Here is an 18,364-nt window from a genome sequence, read left to right on the forward strand (position 1 = left end):
CAATACTCTCGGTAGAGCAATATAATTTCTCCTATTACAAAAAAAATAAAATTGAATCAGTTTAGGCAAAAAAAATAATAATTAGTTATATCTCAATATGTCAAATCCAAAAAACATTTTTTCATTTTTCTTTCTTAGCATTTATTTCAATAAAAAATTAAAACTAAAATCAATTTCTTTCTTTTTCAGAGAAAAGGTTGATGAAATTATTGGTCAAAAATTATTTTTCATTTTTTATAAAGTATTTTGTTAATCAATTTAAGTTACCTAAATATGTCAAATTGATCCAAAATTCTAACTTAGTTGTGTCGAAGTTGACTCATCAATGTATTTATTTCTAACTCTAACAAACCTAAATTTCGACGAATTGGACTAATTACACATATTTGAACAAAATTTGACAACTTTAAACAAAATAGAAGACATTACTAGATCTGTATTATATTTGCAAAAACAAAAATCAGAAAGCACATAAAAATGTGTAGTACACTCATTTAAAAATTCGAATCTATACTAAAATTAATAATCTAATAATATTAGTAGAAATCTACTATACAATGGTTTACTCGATAATTACATTTTCACCTTTTCATTTTCCTTCCTCCTTTTGATAAGAATCCCGAATCTACTTTATAGGATGACTATGCTTATTTGATGAATAAAAAAACTCACTATATCTAGGATGTGTTTACTAGTTATGTGTTTGGAATAATATTTTCTACCTTAAGAATTTTTTTAGTTTTAAAATAAGTGTTATTTTTAGTTTGAATGAAGTTATAGAAAATAAGAAGTAATTTTTACTAATTTACCCCTAATCAAAGAAAAATAATGATTCTTGATTATGTAGATAAGGATAATATTGAAAGGATAAGATCAATTTTTTCTTGCAGTGTGTTTGGTACGAAGGAAAATGTTTTCCACAAAAATAATTTTCTAGAAAATGCTATCTTAAAAAATAAGTGAGTCTTTTATTTATTTTTCAGTATTTTGGTAAGTAAATAAAAAAATATTATCGCAAAAGTATCTATATCTTATCGAGCAAAATGTTGTGGAGAAGAAAAGGATTGGAAAGTGTAGGTTTAGGGGTGGGATGGTCAAGGGGTGAGAGTTGGGTGGTGGAGAAAAGACATTAAATTTGAAACGTTACTCATATAATTTATTTTTCATACTTTTATTATAAAAGTCATTTGCCTTATTTTTAATGAACTTATTTTCCTAGAAGATCAACCCAAACATAGAAAAAATTAAAAATAAATTTTCAGAAAATGTTATCCCACCTACCAAATTAAGCCAAAGCACAACTTATTTTGAAACGAAGAGACTATCAAATACAAGAAAATAATTAAGTCGTAAATTTCTCAAATTTTTCCACATTTTCCTGGTATAAATAACACACCAACTTCTCCATTTTCCCCTGCATCTCCCAAACCCTCTCAACACAGAACCCCGAAGGGAAAAAAAGCAAACAACAATCTGCAGCCATGGCTATGTCAGCTGCCACCACCCAATCTTTCCTCCTTAACAACAGAACCACCCACCACAACCACCAAACCCTCAAATCCGCCACCCATCTCGCCACCTTCCCCACCACCCATGTCCATCCCACCACCACCCTGACCTCTACCTACAAATCCATGTCCATTACCTGCTCAGCCTCCGCCGCCACAACCACCAGCCCCCTCCAAGCAACCCCTTCCACCTCCTCAGATCGGGTATTCAACTTCGCTGCCGGACCCGCCACCCTCCCGGAAAATGTCCTCCAAAAAGCCCAAGCCGACCTCGTAAACTGGCGCGGCTCCGGCATGTCCGTCATGGAAATGAGCCACCGTGGCAAAGAATTCCTTTCCATTATTCAAAAAGCAGAATCAGATCTGAGAACCCTTCTTAATATCCCTGAAGAATACGCCGTTCTTTTCCTCCAAGGTGGGGCCACCACCCAATTCGCCGCCATTCCTCTCAACATCTGCTCACCGGACGACGCCGTTGATTACATCGTCACCGGTTCATGGGGTGACAAGGCTTACAAAGAAGCAGCTAAATACAGCAAACCCAATGTCATATGGAGTGGCAAATCAGAAAAATACACCAAGATCCCGAATTTCGATTCGTTGGGACAAAACGCAGATGCCAAGTATTTGCATATATGCGCCAATGAAACTATTCATGGGGTTGAATTCAAGAATTACCCAACACCCCTTAACGAAAAAACCATTCTTGTTGCTGATATGTCCTCCAATTTCTGTTCAAAGCCAGTAGATGTTTCTAAATTTGGTATTATTTACGCTGGTGCACAGAAAAATGTTGGTCCATCTGGAGTTACAATTGTGATTATTAGGAAAGATTTGATTGGAAATGCACAGGAAAGTACACCTGTGATGTTGGATTACAAGATCCATGCTGAGAACAATTCGTTGTATAACACACCCCCTTGCTATGGGATTTACATGTGTGGGCTTGTATTTGAAGATCTGTTGGATCAAGGTGGATTGGTAGAGGTTGAAAAGAAGAACAAGAAGAAAGCTGAGATTCTGTATGATGCTATTGATTCTAGCAATGGATTTTACAGTTGTCCAGTTGAGAAATCAGTGAGGTCTTTGATGAATGTGCCATTTACATTGGCTAAACCAGAATTGGAGGCTGAATTTGTGAAGACAGCTGCTGGAGAGAAGATGGTGCAGCTTAAGGGACACAGGTCTGTTGGTGGAATGAGGGCTTCAATATACAACGCTATGCCTTTGGCTGGTGTTGAAAAGTTGGTAGCTTTCATGAAGGAGTTCCAAGCTAAACATGGTTGATATCTCCTTGTGGACTGTGGTTATATTGTTCTTTTATGCTTTTGGCTTTAATATTTGCAACCCCTTACAATTTTCTTTTGGTGTCTTTATGTTCAGTTGGTTTATTTGAGTTAAAGAGTCGAAATGATGCGCTGAATCTGTAACGTGAATGACAACACTTGAGCATGTGTTGGTCCTATTGATTCTTGTGTACTTTTAGGAGCTTTTTAGAAATATGAAAAATTATTACTCAGTACTATTAGAAGTTTAATGGAAAAACGTTTTTCTTTTGGATTTTGAGTTCATTGTTGAGCAGCATGAGGAAAAATTGCAGTATGGTTGAATAATTAAAAGCTGAAATCTTCTAATGTTTAAATATTGGACGTGCCATGTTATTTGTTATTATTACTGAATCATGAAAGAGCCTCACACCTTTGATTCCCCTGTTTTCGACTGTTGTTGACTTGTAACTTGTCACATAGCGAAACCTCCAAAAAATTCATTTATTTTGTCAAGCTAGGTGTAAGAGAGTCACGGCGAATAATTTTCTGTTTCTGAACAACACTACTTTTTTTTTTATTTATTTAAAAAAGAGAAGAAATAAATTAATGTAAATTGGTGGAATAAGTTAGAAACCTTGGCCTGTATTGGACGTCTAATATACTTATTCAAATTATTAAAACTTATTTGTCAAATTCTAATAACATTCAGGTACCAATCGTTGTCTATCTCACCAACCTCAACTAGTACTCTAGACTGTGATGGAAGCTTTACAAGTGACGTGCTATTGTCAATGCTTCATTTTTTAAGATGTAGTCTACAAGTCCAAACCAAGTTGTTTGCATCTTCCTGATTTTAGATATTTAAATATGAGACCACAACTCAAGACCAACTTCCTTGCATTTACCGTAGAAATAAAAAAAGATATAGTGAGCAATGTTGATGGACTACTTGGTTGCCAATCACAACAATGGAAGGTAGATTGGGCCTCAGCAAGTGGCATGTTTACTGCTTGGCTAAAGACATTGTATGATGAATTATGTATAACATACGGATTTGACTCAATTTTTAGATTGCAATTCAAATTTGAAATTCCAACTATAGATAGAAAATTTTCAAGTTCCTTTCATATTTAACTGATATAAATATTGGGAGATCGTCGTTTTCACTTTTCCCTTCCTCTGAGATTTTGGCAAACCACTCGTATAATATAAATGAATTTAGAAGATGTGTGGTTCTAGCATATACATATACTTGTTGGCTTGTTGCTGCTCCAACTGATCCACCTACCTAGCCTCCTCTTTGTAGTTCCCATTTCCTTCTACGTTAACATGAAAACAAAACAAAACGATTTTTTACTAGAAAAATGAGGCAGCCACCTCTAATATTGCCTTTCATGAGCTTTATTTTCTAAACGGGAATTGATCAATAGACCTATTCAATGTGAAAAGAACAAGAATAAAAGAGAAAGTCTTTCTAGAATAAGTATATCACTTTGCATCTTTGGATTAGTTTAATTAACCTTTAAATCATAACCCTCAAAATGTTTAAGAAAAAGGAGTTGAACACGAGATAAAGTTTCAGTTCCAGTGGAACCGACTCCCAAAGGATGAATGGGAACAGTTATGGGAAAAAAGAAAAAGAAATGAAAACAAAAACTATAATCATGAAGAAGTTAAGAAGGTAGTGGCTCTTCTCAAAATATGGTTAAATATATATATCTTTGTAAAGATGCTAGTATTTCTTAATACGCTGCACCTAATTGAAGTTCTAGGGAAGTCACCAGTTCCATAGATTTTCATTCATACTTGTTTCAATTATGCAATATTTACTACCAAAATTTTACAATTTCTAACAAATGTGCTCTTCCTCCTTAGGAACATGGATATATCAATGAATTTAACAAATGTGCTCTTCCTCCTTCCTCTACACCCAATTAAACCAAAAAAAAAAAAAGTAGGAACGAAATACCTCTGGTATACAAATCATGTGAAGAACGACAAGGGATGCCTACTCATGCCCCATGTATCTCGCATTCCTTGTGTGTTTTGTTCTTCTTTTGCATCACTTCTATACAACAAAAAAATTCTTCGGACAAGGCATTTCTTTGTTAATTACATAAGAGCACAAAAAAATTCCTCTACTGCATCTCTCCTTCCACGTCCGCTCCAGGCTATCCAATCCACTTGAAGTTGGATTAGACACATTTGGGTAGCATCTCTGCAGCCCTCATAATGGCTGTTAAGAGAATGAGAATCTAGAAAACAGTGAGCTCCCAGATCCTGAAGTATCTTTTGCTGGGCTGGCTTGAGCTTCTATAGAGGAACGATATGCTTGTTGGCACTTCCGCATCTGCAAATGCGTGTGTAAACTCATGAGTTTTTCAGGTTATATTACACTAAAGACCCCGCGCATAGCGGGAGCTTTAGTGCACCGGGCTGCCCTTTTTTTGATATATGATAATTAACAGAGTAAATATCAGCATGAGACCGATAACTACAAAAAGGTTCGTCTGCATATGCCTTCCAATTAAATTTATTTGAACCTTAATCAAGTTATAACACATTTTCAATTTCTAATCATTTGATAGAACTAGATTTTGCATTTAATAGCAAAATAAGATGATTATCCGAATAAGTTCTCTATACCTGCAATGGAAATACATACACCTGCCCATGCCATATGAGCTAAAAGGTACCAAGTCACAATAAGTCTTCATGTATTTATTTTAATGGAGTAGGCCTAATAGATTCATGAATATTTCTGAGATATATTGTCAGAATCATCATCAATATTTTAAAAATGAAAACAGTAGTTTACTACTGCAATTGTAAACAAGAATATCACCTCCTCAGGGCTGAACTGAAGAAGCATTGCAACCACAGGTAATAGAGCCTCCACTTCGCCTGTGAAATATTTATCACAAGCAAATTAGGATGTAAATAATTACCTACGGAAGCATTAAGTTCAACTAAGAAAATTCTGCTTTTACAGGGAACAAATTTTAAACGTTACCACTGTAACACTGAAAAGTTACCTGTCTCGAGAAGTTTTAAAATGACATTCTTAAGATAAGTCAGATCTACCCCTTCCCTCTTCTGTGATCTATCCATGTTCCTAAGCTCCTCTTTCAACTTAGCTTCCTGCACTCGTTAAGGCAAACTTATAATGGAATCCAAATCATAAGAAGTCCAAGTAAAAAGGACAGCAGAGCATATGATTGTCTAAGCCAAGAAGCAGCTGCCTAAGCCCGCTCAAACATTATGCCAATAGCTAAACAACTCAAGCCCCCCTCCAGTCCCCAAGAAAGAAGAGAATTAGTTATTGAGAAAAATTACACCATATATTGACAGACACAAGACTTCTATTTAAAGACATACCTGCTGGCTATGGAGACGATTTTCACGTTCGAGCTCTTCTATCTCCTCCTGAATCAAGACATCAGACTCTAATGAGGGAACTATCTCTTAAGAATATTGATGTTCTCGGAGAGAATAACTTACTTGAAGGGCTAGAATATAACGTTGTGACTGAGCAAGCTCTTCTTCTCTTTGAGCTTGTTGTCTTGCCAAAACCTGAAGCATCAAGACGTTTTAAGTAGTGGCATTGACTAGTGAGACAGAAATGGAGTCTCTGAATGCTAAAAACTAATGCTCTTAACCAAGGGTATTTTTGCTTCTTTTTTTTTCAATTTTTTTTCCAAAACACTGTTTGGTTATACGTTGGACTGATTTTCTGAAATTTTTTTGAAGATGAGTTTTTCAAATTTAAGTGAAAACCCATATCCATTCACAAAATTTTAACTTTTTCCCAAGGTAAATGCATGTCCAGAGACAACTACATTTCCATATAAACTTTTTCGACTTAACTTCAAATACTACTTTTTTTCTTTCAAATATATCACATTTTTATGTCCAAATGCCGACTTAAACTCCAGATACGGAGCTTTTGATAGATGATCCAAAATAATTCCCTCGTAGTTACAGATTTGAATTTTGTTAAACTGTCATCCAATGGCTTACCAACTTGCATTTTGAATATGCCAGACAAACAAACCCGGACCCTTTTACCTCCATTATGAATCCACCATCTTTTTTGTTCTAGTTTAATTATCCCGTATCCAGAACTCACTAACCTAATTAATCCAGGTTCCTTCTAGGTAGGCCCACTAAGGGGAGTAGAGCGCTCACTATCAAAAGATTCTATTCCTTGGGCTTGAACCTCGACCTCTGGTTGAGGGATCCAACTCACTCCACCACATCTTCTATATTATAGAACCCACCACACACCCTCAAGGTTAAGAAATCATTTGGCCGTCTATAATTACACAATAACAGATATTTACAAGACTTCCACAGAACATTTACCTTATTGAGACTCAGCCTGCCCGTTCTAACTATCAAACAAATTTTCTTACACATGGTGGCTTGGCAAGGACTACCTCAAGTACCTACGACGTTTTATTATGTTAATAACTTCCAAACCCCCGAGAATTACTTCTTTATAAGGTGGAAAGAAGAAGGGAGCCTTGGAGCAACAGTAATGTTGTCTTCGTGTTACCTATAGGTCACGGGTTCAACCTGCGGAATTAGCCAATGATGCATGTGTCATGGTAGGCTTCCTACATTACACTCCCTTCGGATATGGCCCTTCCCCCTACCCTTCCTGAACAAGAGATGATTCGTGCACCGGGCTGCCCATTAGAAGGGGAAGAACACAAAAATTCTTACTCCTCACTTATGTCACCAGACCTTTTGCATGAACTCAAATGATTCGGGAAACAGAAATCAGTCTTACTCCTAAGCATTCACACATAATAGAACTGCAATGTCTGCCCCCTGACATCCGACTATGGACTTCAAAGAATTGCATAAAGCATGCCAGACCATGTTTGGGTGGGACTTAAAACTGTTGCCACTTATACTATCTCTGTCTCACTCCTTGATTTCCTTTTCCCCCTATGCAGTAACTTACAAAAATATTGCACAGTAATGTAATTAGAAAATTGTCCATACTAGAATCTGCTGCTCCGCAGCTGAGGTAGTCGAATTCAGAGGATCCTGCTTGTCATATACTGTACAATCATTTCCAAGAGCAATATTAGTCACTGAAGCAGCTATTAAAGAATACTATCTTAAACTGTAGAATGAGCTAAAAGGTGCTGAAGATCCTCATACCTGTATTGGAATTGCCATTGTGATCGGCCTGATATTTGCAGAAATAAAATCACTATTTTAAAAGAATGCTTAAATACAAATGTTAAATAGGTGCATTGCTAAAGCAGATTCATGAATGACCAGTATGAATAGGTGATTGGAGACTGCTCCACACTTACAAAAGATTTAGACTGAAGTTTGTGGTGAAGGTTCTCGTTATCATCTAGAAGTCTAGAGATTTCATTGTCCTTCTCCTCAATCATCTTATCAGCAAGGTCACGAAAAGAATCAAGCTCTTCCTACAAGTTAAAGAACTCAGTGTCACCAAACTAAAAAGTGTTATGATCATATTGATGATTATAAATCAGCACCTTCAGTTTTTTACAGCTTAGTTTGAGGTCCTCTAGTTCTTTTTGAACATTATCACCAGAGGTAACCACACTCTCTACTTTAAATGCATCACATCTCACTGCAAAACAGTATCTAGAATTATTTTTCCATTTGGAAGCTAAATAAATGACAATTCATAAATAGAAAGTTGATTATTATATCATCCTAAAAAATTACATCGCCATGTTTCTTCTACATTTTGAAGGCTAATTTCCCATGCTTCCTTCTCTTTTTGGTGGGCAGAAAAAGCAGAATTGAGCTTCATTTCCATGTTTCTGATCTGTTGCTCTGTAGCACGAAGAGCTTCATCTCTGGATAGGATTTGATGGAAAAGTGTGTTAATTCATTCTCTTTCAGCAAGTAAAAAGATAAATCAAATCTGTAAAAAGCTCATTGTACTACTACAAATTAGATTTAAAATAATTTTGCCCTAGGGAGTGAATGAACTTAAGAGTGTGTCCATTTCAATGTGTGTGAGCTTAATATTCAGTAAAACGAAGAAGACAGCAACGTGCAACCTGATTTACTAGGATGCATATTGTGAATGTGTGAAAAAGCACACGAAAAATAAACTGCATATGGTTTGTGTTTAGGTGGACATTGAACAAGTCATCAAACTCAGATTACCTGTCTGAAAGTTCCTTCTCATGATTAACTAAAGTGTTGTTTAGATCTTGAAGGGCTTTATCCCTTTCAGAAGAGACTGACATTACCTCGTTCTCCGCTTCCTGAAAGAGCAAAATTATTAATGTTAACATTAAACGACCTTAATGTTAAACTGTTAATCCAAAGCATTTCACTAGTTACAGCAGCAAGCATGTACCTTCAATGCTTCCTCTAGTGCTTTAAGCTGTTCGCTGTCTCTAGCAGCAGCCAATTCAGCATCCTTTCGCTGAAGAAGTGCGTGAGCACGAGCCTTGTAAGACGAAAATTCACTTTGAATGCGATTGATCTGCAAGATACCAAAGAAGAGGAAATCATGAGATACATAAAGCAAAGAACATTTGTGTCAACCTTTTCTACTTCTTTCCCAGTAATTAATATCAACCATTCTTCATGCAACAAACTCTCTCTAGTACCAAACTCTTAAGGAAGGAATAATTAAAGTCAATGACAAGCTACTCAGCATCCTAGACTCATCTTAAAAAGAGCTATTCAACATCCTAAACTTGCCTGATTCTATCATTGCATAGTTTTTATAGCAGTCATCTTGTTGCTTATTTTTCTAAAAGGCAAGTGTAAAATGTCATTTCGATAATGGGTCCATTCAGAAGAGGAAGGCTTAACTGTGCCACAGGAAATAGAGATACAAAATTTTGTTAAAGGTAATTACAGAAGCATAGTCTAGCAATTGGAAGAAAAAACTTCTCCTGAAGTCTCAATAACTTTAAATCAGTAAGTACTATACTATCAAGGCAAACTAAACATATGTACCTCTTGCAGATTCTTTGTTTCTTTTCTCGCTTCAAATGATTCTTTTAGTAAAATGTCAAATATGCAATTGGTGCACATATTTCAAGAAGAAAATAAGAGAAGTGCATAGATCCAATTGATAAATAATTCTTTTTGCCGATAGGTTGGGAGAATGCCAATACCCAATTAATCTGTCACCTCAGGAGGATCTCGATATCTAGACATCAATAAAAATTCTAGATGCATGGATAACACCGACCAACCATCTCTACAACCGTCAACTACTACCACTGACCAACCACCTCCACCACCAGCCTCCATTGCACAAACACCATAGCCGACCACCACCACAATCACCAAGCATCTTCACAACTAGTCACCACCACCAACCGCCTCCTTCACACAACCACCAATACCAACCACCTCTACCACTAACTTCTATCTGACCAAAATTGGAAACCATAGCACAACCATCATAAGCAACCTCCCCCATACAATCATGACCACCACCACCTTACAACTATTATCGCCGACCACCGCCTTTCTTTGTAGTTTTTAGAGTGTGATTCATCAAATAAACAATTTATTTAACTCCCTGTGAATAAATATTTTCCAATATTTTGTGGATACAAATTTATAAGTAGTAATTTATTTGAATTCTATAGTTATTAGGTTTTAAATAAAGATAAATTATCAGCATTCAGATGCTGAAAAAACAGTGTTAGTTTTTCAACGTTCAGATCTAGATGCAATATTTAATATTTAGATGTGTATAAAGATCTAGACGTCATAATCTAATAAAAACAAACGGGCCGAAACATTTGTGAGAGGAAAAATACAGGTAAGAAAAATAAGAGATTAGAATCACCTCTTCTTTGGCCGCCATCAATTCAGCCTCTTTTAAGTTTAACACCTGAGACTGAGCAGATAACTGTGACTCCAGTTGACCTACAACGAGAAAACAAGTATGAGCTCCAAATTCATCTCCTAAAGAAGGTAACCAACCAGAATACAGAATTATACTCCTAAATTTGGCTGCTTCAATCTCGGCACGGATGCAGTTACTCTCAGCAATCTCCAGCTTTGTTCTGAGTGAATGGCAGGTGGTTTCCCAACTCTCTTTTTCTTTCTCCTAAATGCATCAAAACATTACAGAAGTAAGAACCAAACAAAGCAGATAAAACATCTTGCCAGAGACAAGAATAAATCATTTAGAAAATGGTTGTGCTAAATTAATTAGATTAGCTATTTGCTCCATTACACAAAACGCTTGATCAAACCACAAGTTATAGTGGGCATATGATCAAATATGACTATGAAAGACTACATCATGGGAGATTGAGAATCGGCCCCTATGGGGAGACATCAAATTGTTAATCAAAAAGGGGCAATTCCCAGGACATATTTAACAATGTTCCCGTACTGGCTCTCGAATCAAGATTAAGATGACTGCTAGCAACTGCAACATTATTGTTTAAAAGATCAGCATCTTGAACTTTCATCCACCACTTTTACCTCTACTTAATTAGAAAGGCATGTGTTGGTAAAGAGATTTTGGTTAGCAGAGAGTAACAAGTATAATTTAGGATTCCCAACAATTAAGCTTGTGATCTGGTGCTTGATTGCAAGTGAAGTAGAAACTTCCTTTTCTAATTAGCAATCTCAATAAGGGGAGGAACTTTAGCAACTTATAGTCTTGGAATAATATATGTTTGAATGACTGACATGCTCCGATAAGCATCAATTCTGAATGACTTTTTACGGTCAAATTGGAAAAAGTGTTAGCTCATACGTGTTCGCTTTTCAGATGAAAAATGTCTCCTTTAACTCTTTCAACAGCAGCTCTAAGTCGTGCTGCTTCACCAGTGGATGCTGCATCCATCTCTGCAATCTTAGACTCCTTCTCAGCAATCAGAGCCTACAAGGAACAACACACGATTAGAACTCCAAATATCCAGAAGATACAAAATTTGAACAACTAATACATAATAGACAGGATCCTGAGAATTCCGTGGAACCAACAATCCACTGAGCAAGAAATATAAATCTCATTAAATGTCATTTTTCAGATCATTTATACCTCATTAAATTACCAACATATATATGAGCAAGATGAAGTTGTTTTATGTCTCTTGCATTCATCCATCTCTGTGTACAATTAGGAATAGAATCATTACCCGCAGAGATGAGATTGTTTCAGCTGCTTTGCTTCTTTCAGCCAATGCCTCAGCAATTTGAGCTTCCAGACTCTCTTTTTGCTGATGTAAAAGAGCAATTTATTTAGGAAATTAACCATTCAGAACTAAAGAAGGAAGCTAAAGCACCGGGGCAACAGTAATACTGCCCTTGTACCTTCTGGTGCTTTGAAGAAAGGTCTTCAAGTGAAGCTTGTCTCTTCTCATCTGCTGCCAGCAGCAATGCTCGCATCTCTTCCAATTTCTGCAAACCAAGGTTCAGCAAAGATCCTCTTAAGTTCCAGAGGTGTTTCAGAGAGAGAACTTAGACATAGACCAAATATACCCACAATAGGCCATGAACCTTTACACATATCCTGGGTTTCATAATTAAACAACCATTTTATTTCTAGCCTTTTCTGTCAACTGAGATTCCTGGTCCTCAAATTATCTTCTATTTCTACTTGAAAAATAAAATAAGCATCTCTGTAGACCTTGATAAACTTCAATTTAATCTTATTCATTTAAAAGAAAGAAAGCACACGAGGCCATTTAAAAGATAAAATGTGTCTTTGCTACTGGAATAAAACTGTGGACCTCCATCTACACTTGAAGACTGCAGAGATTCACACTAATTTGAATCCGAACCCCGCTAGGCAGCTGGCAATATATTACAGATGACTAAATGCAAAACACAATAAATCATAAAACGTCACCACACATGAAGTGCAATTATTAAGGAAAAACTAAAAAAGTAACTGGGGAAATGGATTCTTTTTACTAGATATCTTGTACAAATAAGAACAAGTATCATTAATATTGTCTAGATCTCAAAAGAATTAAAATTATCTGTAATGACACAGGGGAGCAACACTAAAATCGGAAACTAAAAAGCTGGCTAGCTAACATGACTACCCATGGGCTCTATCTTGAAGTGAGTAAAATGATAAATATTGATGATAAGTGATGCACAGATTTGTTTAAAAAAATTATGCATTAATATTTTAGTAATAAGTACATAAGCTAGAATTTAGTATATGTAAACCAGCAAGTATCTGAACTAGAAACTTAAAAATGTATATTTAGAGATTAAAAACAGTTCTTAACTTGATTGACATGAGATTTACTTCACAAATTTCAGTTATTTGCAGTCCACTGCTTTATTGTTTATAGTTAATTTTTCTCTTACATTATGCTTTTTTATTTTCAATCTTGCCTTTCTTCTCAAAACAAGCTTTCTCGGGCACCATCTCAGAGCCGCAGCTGAGAATTGGAACTCTCCTAGCAATTTCTCCTTTGACAATATCTTTTTACAAATTAAAAGAACTTTAAAAAGCCCTTTTGCAAGTGAAAAAAAATTGAATAGTTAACTAACCAACAATTTTCTTACAAAAGAAAAAAAGTGAGGGAGAGATTAGTTAAAAATGCCAATCTGCCAAATCAACTTGCTCTGTTTTTATTAATGGGTTCTGGGAGATCAACTTGTCTATTTACTAGTCCGAAAACTTTCATCTAATTCCTCCGACATTACTTAGGCTAACAGACTTCGTAATAGCTTTCTCGACATTAAAATGACATTGGGAAGGATAACACTTCATAAGCCTCCAATAACACTAAAATCTATTACATACTACCAGCTTTGGGTATAGAAACATTTAGCATTCAACACAACCTTGATGCTAATAAGTAATAATCAAAGACTCATTTCTACTCATCCCTCCTCTTCAGAGTGCACCTCAAACTGGAGCCTGATCTTGTCCTATTAGTTTCAGTTTTACTACTGATATTTCTATTGTAGCAATTTACCCACAGTAAAAGTCAAAGGGCTTCTGCACTACGCTTCAAGGAAGTTGAAACTTCTTGATGTCAAATTCAAATTTTCAACATCGACATTAGTATTAATTTTTGGATAACACTGCATTTTTAAGAGTAATTTTGGATCTTTTGACAACCTTATGCTGAGGAAGTGAAGATAACTCAAATGGTGATCCAGATTGAGCTAATAAGAGCTTGCCTTGACGTAATGTAAGCAGAGCTATTTATCCGAATCACCAAAAATAGCCCGTCATTGATGCTTTACGGAGTAGATTGAAGGGATAGATTTTTTATGCAGAACTGATAAAGAAAAATAGTGTGCATTACAGTGATATTGGAAAAAATGTATGGTGCATTTTCACTGTCTCCATCCTCTCCTCCAGACCAGTACAGCATCCTAAATGTCTCGTACTCTCTCCTTATTTACAGGGCCTACTGCCTATCTCCCCTCCGTTCCCCTATCCCTTTTTAACCTGTGATGCAGAAGGTTTATGGATTGTCAAGTTTTCTTTATTTTACCAAACATGATAAGTAGATTTGCAATATTGGTACAACCCAGTCCTATTTGGTAGTCCTATTTCTTCCTATTGCCTTGTTCCACCTTCATCTTCTTCTTTTCTGTCTCTTCTTTTTTTGTTTTTTCCCAGGTGTGTGTGCGTCAGGTGGGATTGCCAATGTGGCAGGGTATATTCCTGCTTCAACTTAGAGCTTCACCGCCTATGTACATAAAATTGAATACAAAACCAAAAGGATTTAAGAAATACTTAGAAGACAGGTAAGGACATAAGATTGACTCAGGAAACTATTAAACAATCGACACTATCTCATTATAGGCATTTAACTTGATACAAGATGTGAACTTTCTCACAGCTGCACACCTGCTCTTTCTCTAAAAGTGCCTGTTGTGATTCCTCCAGAGCAATCTCTTTTGGTGCCAAGGAACGGCGCAGCTCTTCAATGTTGTCCCTGAGCCTAAAAATCAACAAATTTGTGTACTGAAAATAAATAATGATAGAAAGCATCTTAAGACTAGAAAACTTAAAAGAAAACTTTCAAATTCAGAAAAGCAATACTGAATTTATTGATATCACAAAATCAATAGAACATCTGGGACCAGTTGACATGAACAAGCTTTGTATCTAAACAAAATTGACAATTCCAAAGCCTAATGCAACTATTTAATAAAGACTTGACTTCCATCAAAAAAAGAGTAAACATATTCTATTTTTACAGTGAGCGATTTCGACGTGAAAAAGATGAGACAGACTGACAAAATGCTAGGTGATTATGTTAAAAAGTTATTTTCTCATTTAGTATATGGACACTTGAATAGCTCAAGGGATAATGTTGTAGCTCAATCAAGAAGTTGTTCGACAGGTAGCTCTGATGATATCTCTTTGTTCTTTTTTCTTTTTCTTCAAAGCTAATCCAAATCACAAACAGATAATCCATCAAATTCACTTGTAGAGGAGCAGAGTCAACTAAGTTCACAAGGAGGACATACTTGTTGTTTGTACTGCGTAACTGTTGCCTATCCGAATCCATTGCTTTCAATGCCTCCTGAGCATGTTGTCTACTGCGTTCCAACTCTTTCTGCAATGCAGATAGTTGAGAGGACGCGCGCTCAGATTTCTCATTGACATCACGAAACTGGGCCTCAAGATCATCTTTTTCCTAAAGAAACAGAATTTCAACAAAGAAAAGTTAATTATCGTGATTCTTGCTTTAAAAATGAAAAAAATTGTAAACAATTAATGTACAACTTGAATAACTTGTCCACCACATTATTTATCTCAATGTCTAAATTCAATCACATCTTCTTCTTTTTTATCAAGTAACAGAATTCATTGATATACAAGTGGTATAACAAAAAAGGAGAAACCTACAAAATACGGTTCTCACCAAAAGTCACCCAATCCTCTATACAAACAGGACCTACATGAATGCTTTAGGAGGAGAAGAAAATAAGACCACATCATGACCACTTTCGTGATTCCTCTACTTCATTCAAACAGTGTTTTCATGCTTAGCCTTAGCTGTTTTCAAGTTCAGACAATTGTGCTCTACTTTTGGACTTGTTTTTGTCAAGGACACAATCAAATTATAATCAGCAGCTCTTACAACCAGTTCACAACACTGTAATTCACGAAAGGCAGAGTCACAAGTGAAATAGTCCAATTGTTTTAAGCTAAGGGAGAGTCTACTGAGTGTAAGTAACTTTACACCAATACCTAACCTATAGGGAAGAGCAGACTATCTTCCTCTAGAATGTAGTTCTGCTTCGTATTTCTTTTTGTTTGTTCGTTTTTAGTAGGTAGTTTCATGTCATAGTTACGGTCCATGGTACGCTTGTGCAAAAGCAACAATAAGCTGAAGGACAATGAAGATGGATATGAGGAAGAAAGACTAATGGAAGAGAAGCCCCTATTGCATCTTCGGACGATTAAGAAAGAAAAGAGTAGTAAAATTTGAAGGAGATGAAAAACATCTATAATAAAAGTTCTCTCCGGTTTCATTTGTTGCTGTTGTAGAATATACTGTTATCTATAGAAGGTTTTGCTAGAATTCGGAAGGTTTTGTAGATGTAAAACACCTTTTGTAAAGTTGACCAAGTTTTGATGAAAAATTAATGAAAGAAATCAGACTTATCAAATAAAAGAGGATAATCTCAGAATTTACCTTCTGGACTTCTTGAATACGCTGCTTTGCCCGTTTGTGAAGTCTGTTGAACTTCGAGTCTAGCTCGGAGTACTTCTCATCACGTTCTTTTATTTCCTGATCCATCTTATGTTGTACTATTCAAACAAACCATTTATAGACTTCAGAATAGCATATCTGCTTTATCAACTGCAACTAAAAAAAAGAAAACCAAAAGAATCTGCAACTACCGATGAAAGTACATCACCACACTTTTAGGACTTATCATCAAACCCGAGTTCTATATTTTTTGACAATTACAAACCCGAGTTCTATATCTGATGTTGAATTCAAGAAATTTAAAGAAGAAAATGGAATCAAAGAAAATCACAACCTTCAGCAACTTTGACAGACAACTCTTGGACCTTTGTGTCAGCTTCCAAGTATAGAGTTTGGAGATGCTTTAGTGCTTCCTCTGCAGCACCTCGTGTTTGCTTTTCCTCCAAAAGTTCTGTATTCAGAGATTTGATCTTCTCATTAAGGTCTTCTGAATTATCAGTTGCCACATTTTCATGCACAACAGTTTCAATTTGTTGACCAGAGTCATCAGAATAAGTGTTGATGTTTTGCCATCCCACAATCTGAGATTTCAGATATTCATTCTGGAAATTAAGTTCTTCGAGCATTTGTACAAGATCATCATGGCTATCACCTGTATGTTGGTGGCTATCATAAATTCCATTCTCCTTTACATGATTACTCTCAATATTAAAGTTATTGAACTGTGCCTCCGTTTTGCTAGCATCTTCCGTGTGATTATCTGCAGCCCCACTACTAATATCTCCCTCCATTATTTCCGCTTCTGCTTCTGAGAAGTAGGGACTAAACTGTTTCATCCATCAACTGCAATGAGTAACAATCACAAAACACAAGATAAAATAATCCACATAAATTGATCGCGTAACTCAGCATTGAAATTAAAGAATCACGATAATAATGACACAAATATTGGCTACGAAAGCTCCTTATATCAACAAAATAAAAAATAAATCCTACTTTGATTGCCAAAGCCTGGAAAGTAGATAAAAATAAAAGTCTCATAGTAAGATCCATCGTGCAAGCTAATTTGATTAAACCGAAGCTAGTACAAGATTCGAAACTTCACAGACTATCTTTTTATCACCATCTCACATTGATCATAGTTTTAGTTTCCGCAAACACACAGGAAATTGCCCCCTTCTCCATTTTTTTCCAATGAGCTACTGGAAACCCGATAGTAGTTGAGGTTTATCACCAGTAGCATATATATATGTAATACCCTTTCCACTAATGGAAGCAAAGAAAATGAAATTTGATAAAATCCCAGAAGAGAATTTAGGCTTACTTCAACAGTTGAATTCACATTTGTGCTGCAAAGACATTAAACACCTGCAGATTACAGTATCAACCAGATCCTACGCTTAACTAAATTGCACCGACGTCAAATTTCATCAACAGAGCTAAATTACCAATGCTCTAACATAGAAAAACGAGCAAAAATGTATGCAGAAGCATCATTTACATAAAATTGGAAAGTATTAAAGGGCTGACCTATGAAGTAATATGGATGAAGCAGTGAGGAACTGCAGATCTAGATGCTGGTAAAATGCACAAGCGGCAAAAAGAGAGAATTGATAAGTATATCAATAAATCCTTTTATTATTATTGATGAGTATCAATGGAGAAATCTCAGTAGTCCGCAAAGGGCGTGAAAAAAGCAGGGGAAGCAAAATTCTGAGATCGCGTAGGGCATGAGGGGGTGGGGTGCGGGGGAGCTTGCAGTCTCACGTTTTCCCTGCTACACCTTCCCGCATAGGATCTACGGTTCTATTTGTCATTTTACAACTTTCTTGGTGTAAATTCCAAATATAGAATTTAATATAAAATTTAGTGTTGAGTTAGAGATGATGTTAGTAGTTACTAACGAAAATATTCTTTAGGCAAGGGGTTAGGGGCGGGATGGTAC

General features: G+C 35.9%; 2 protein-coding genes across 3 annotated transcripts; one reads left to right on the forward strand and one right to left on the reverse strand.

The window, feature by feature from the left end:
* Nucleotides 1–1,378: 1,378 nt before the first annotated feature.
* Nucleotides 1,379–3,071, forward strand: LOC129873921 (phosphoserine aminotransferase 2, chloroplastic-like). The gene has a single exon (XM_055949113.1). It carries the CDS (start codon nucleotides 1,482–1,484, stop codon nucleotides 2,793–2,795), a length of 1,314 nt encoding a protein of 437 aa, XP_055805088.1. The 5' UTR covers nucleotides 1,379–1,481; the 3' UTR covers nucleotides 2,796–3,071.
* A 1,679-nt stretch (nucleotides 3,072–4,750) lies between these two features.
* Nucleotides 4,751–18,202, reverse strand: LOC129872291 (protein GRIP). 2 transcript variants are annotated; one of them, XM_055947226.1, is made up of 23 exons: nucleotides 17,950–18,202; nucleotides 17,744–17,787; nucleotides 16,754–17,262; nucleotides 16,402–16,517; nucleotides 15,227–15,396; nucleotides 14,601–14,694; nucleotides 12,086–12,172; nucleotides 11,911–11,991; nucleotides 11,526–11,651; nucleotides 10,757–10,865; nucleotides 10,602–10,681; nucleotides 9,144–9,272; nucleotides 8,948–9,048; nucleotides 8,498–8,631; nucleotides 8,302–8,399; nucleotides 8,110–8,229; nucleotides 7,952–7,979; nucleotides 7,790–7,848; nucleotides 6,278–6,349; nucleotides 6,155–6,202; nucleotides 5,812–5,917; nucleotides 5,622–5,680; nucleotides 4,751–5,126 (listed from the first exon to the last, which is right to left on the reverse strand). In XM_055947226.1, exons 3-23 carry the CDS (start codon nucleotides 17,253–17,255, stop codon nucleotides 5,016–5,018), a joined length of 2,430 nt encoding a protein of 809 aa, XP_055803201.1. In that variant the 5' UTR covers nucleotides 17,256–17,262; nucleotides 17,744–17,787; nucleotides 17,950–18,202; the 3' UTR covers nucleotides 4,751–5,015. The 2 variants fall into 2 exon arrangements, with proteins under 2 accessions (XP_055803201.1, XP_055803200.1); XM_055947225.1 differs by lacking the exon at nucleotides 17,744–17,787.
* Nucleotides 18,203–18,364: the final 162 nt, after the last annotated feature.

The sequence above is a fragment of the Solanum dulcamara genome, chromosome 11, assembly GCF_947179165.1.
Source record: "Solanum dulcamara chromosome 11, daSolDulc1.2, whole genome shotgun sequence".
NCBI classification, from domain to species: domain Eukaryota; kingdom Viridiplantae; phylum Streptophyta; class Magnoliopsida; order Solanales; family Solanaceae; genus Solanum; species Solanum dulcamara.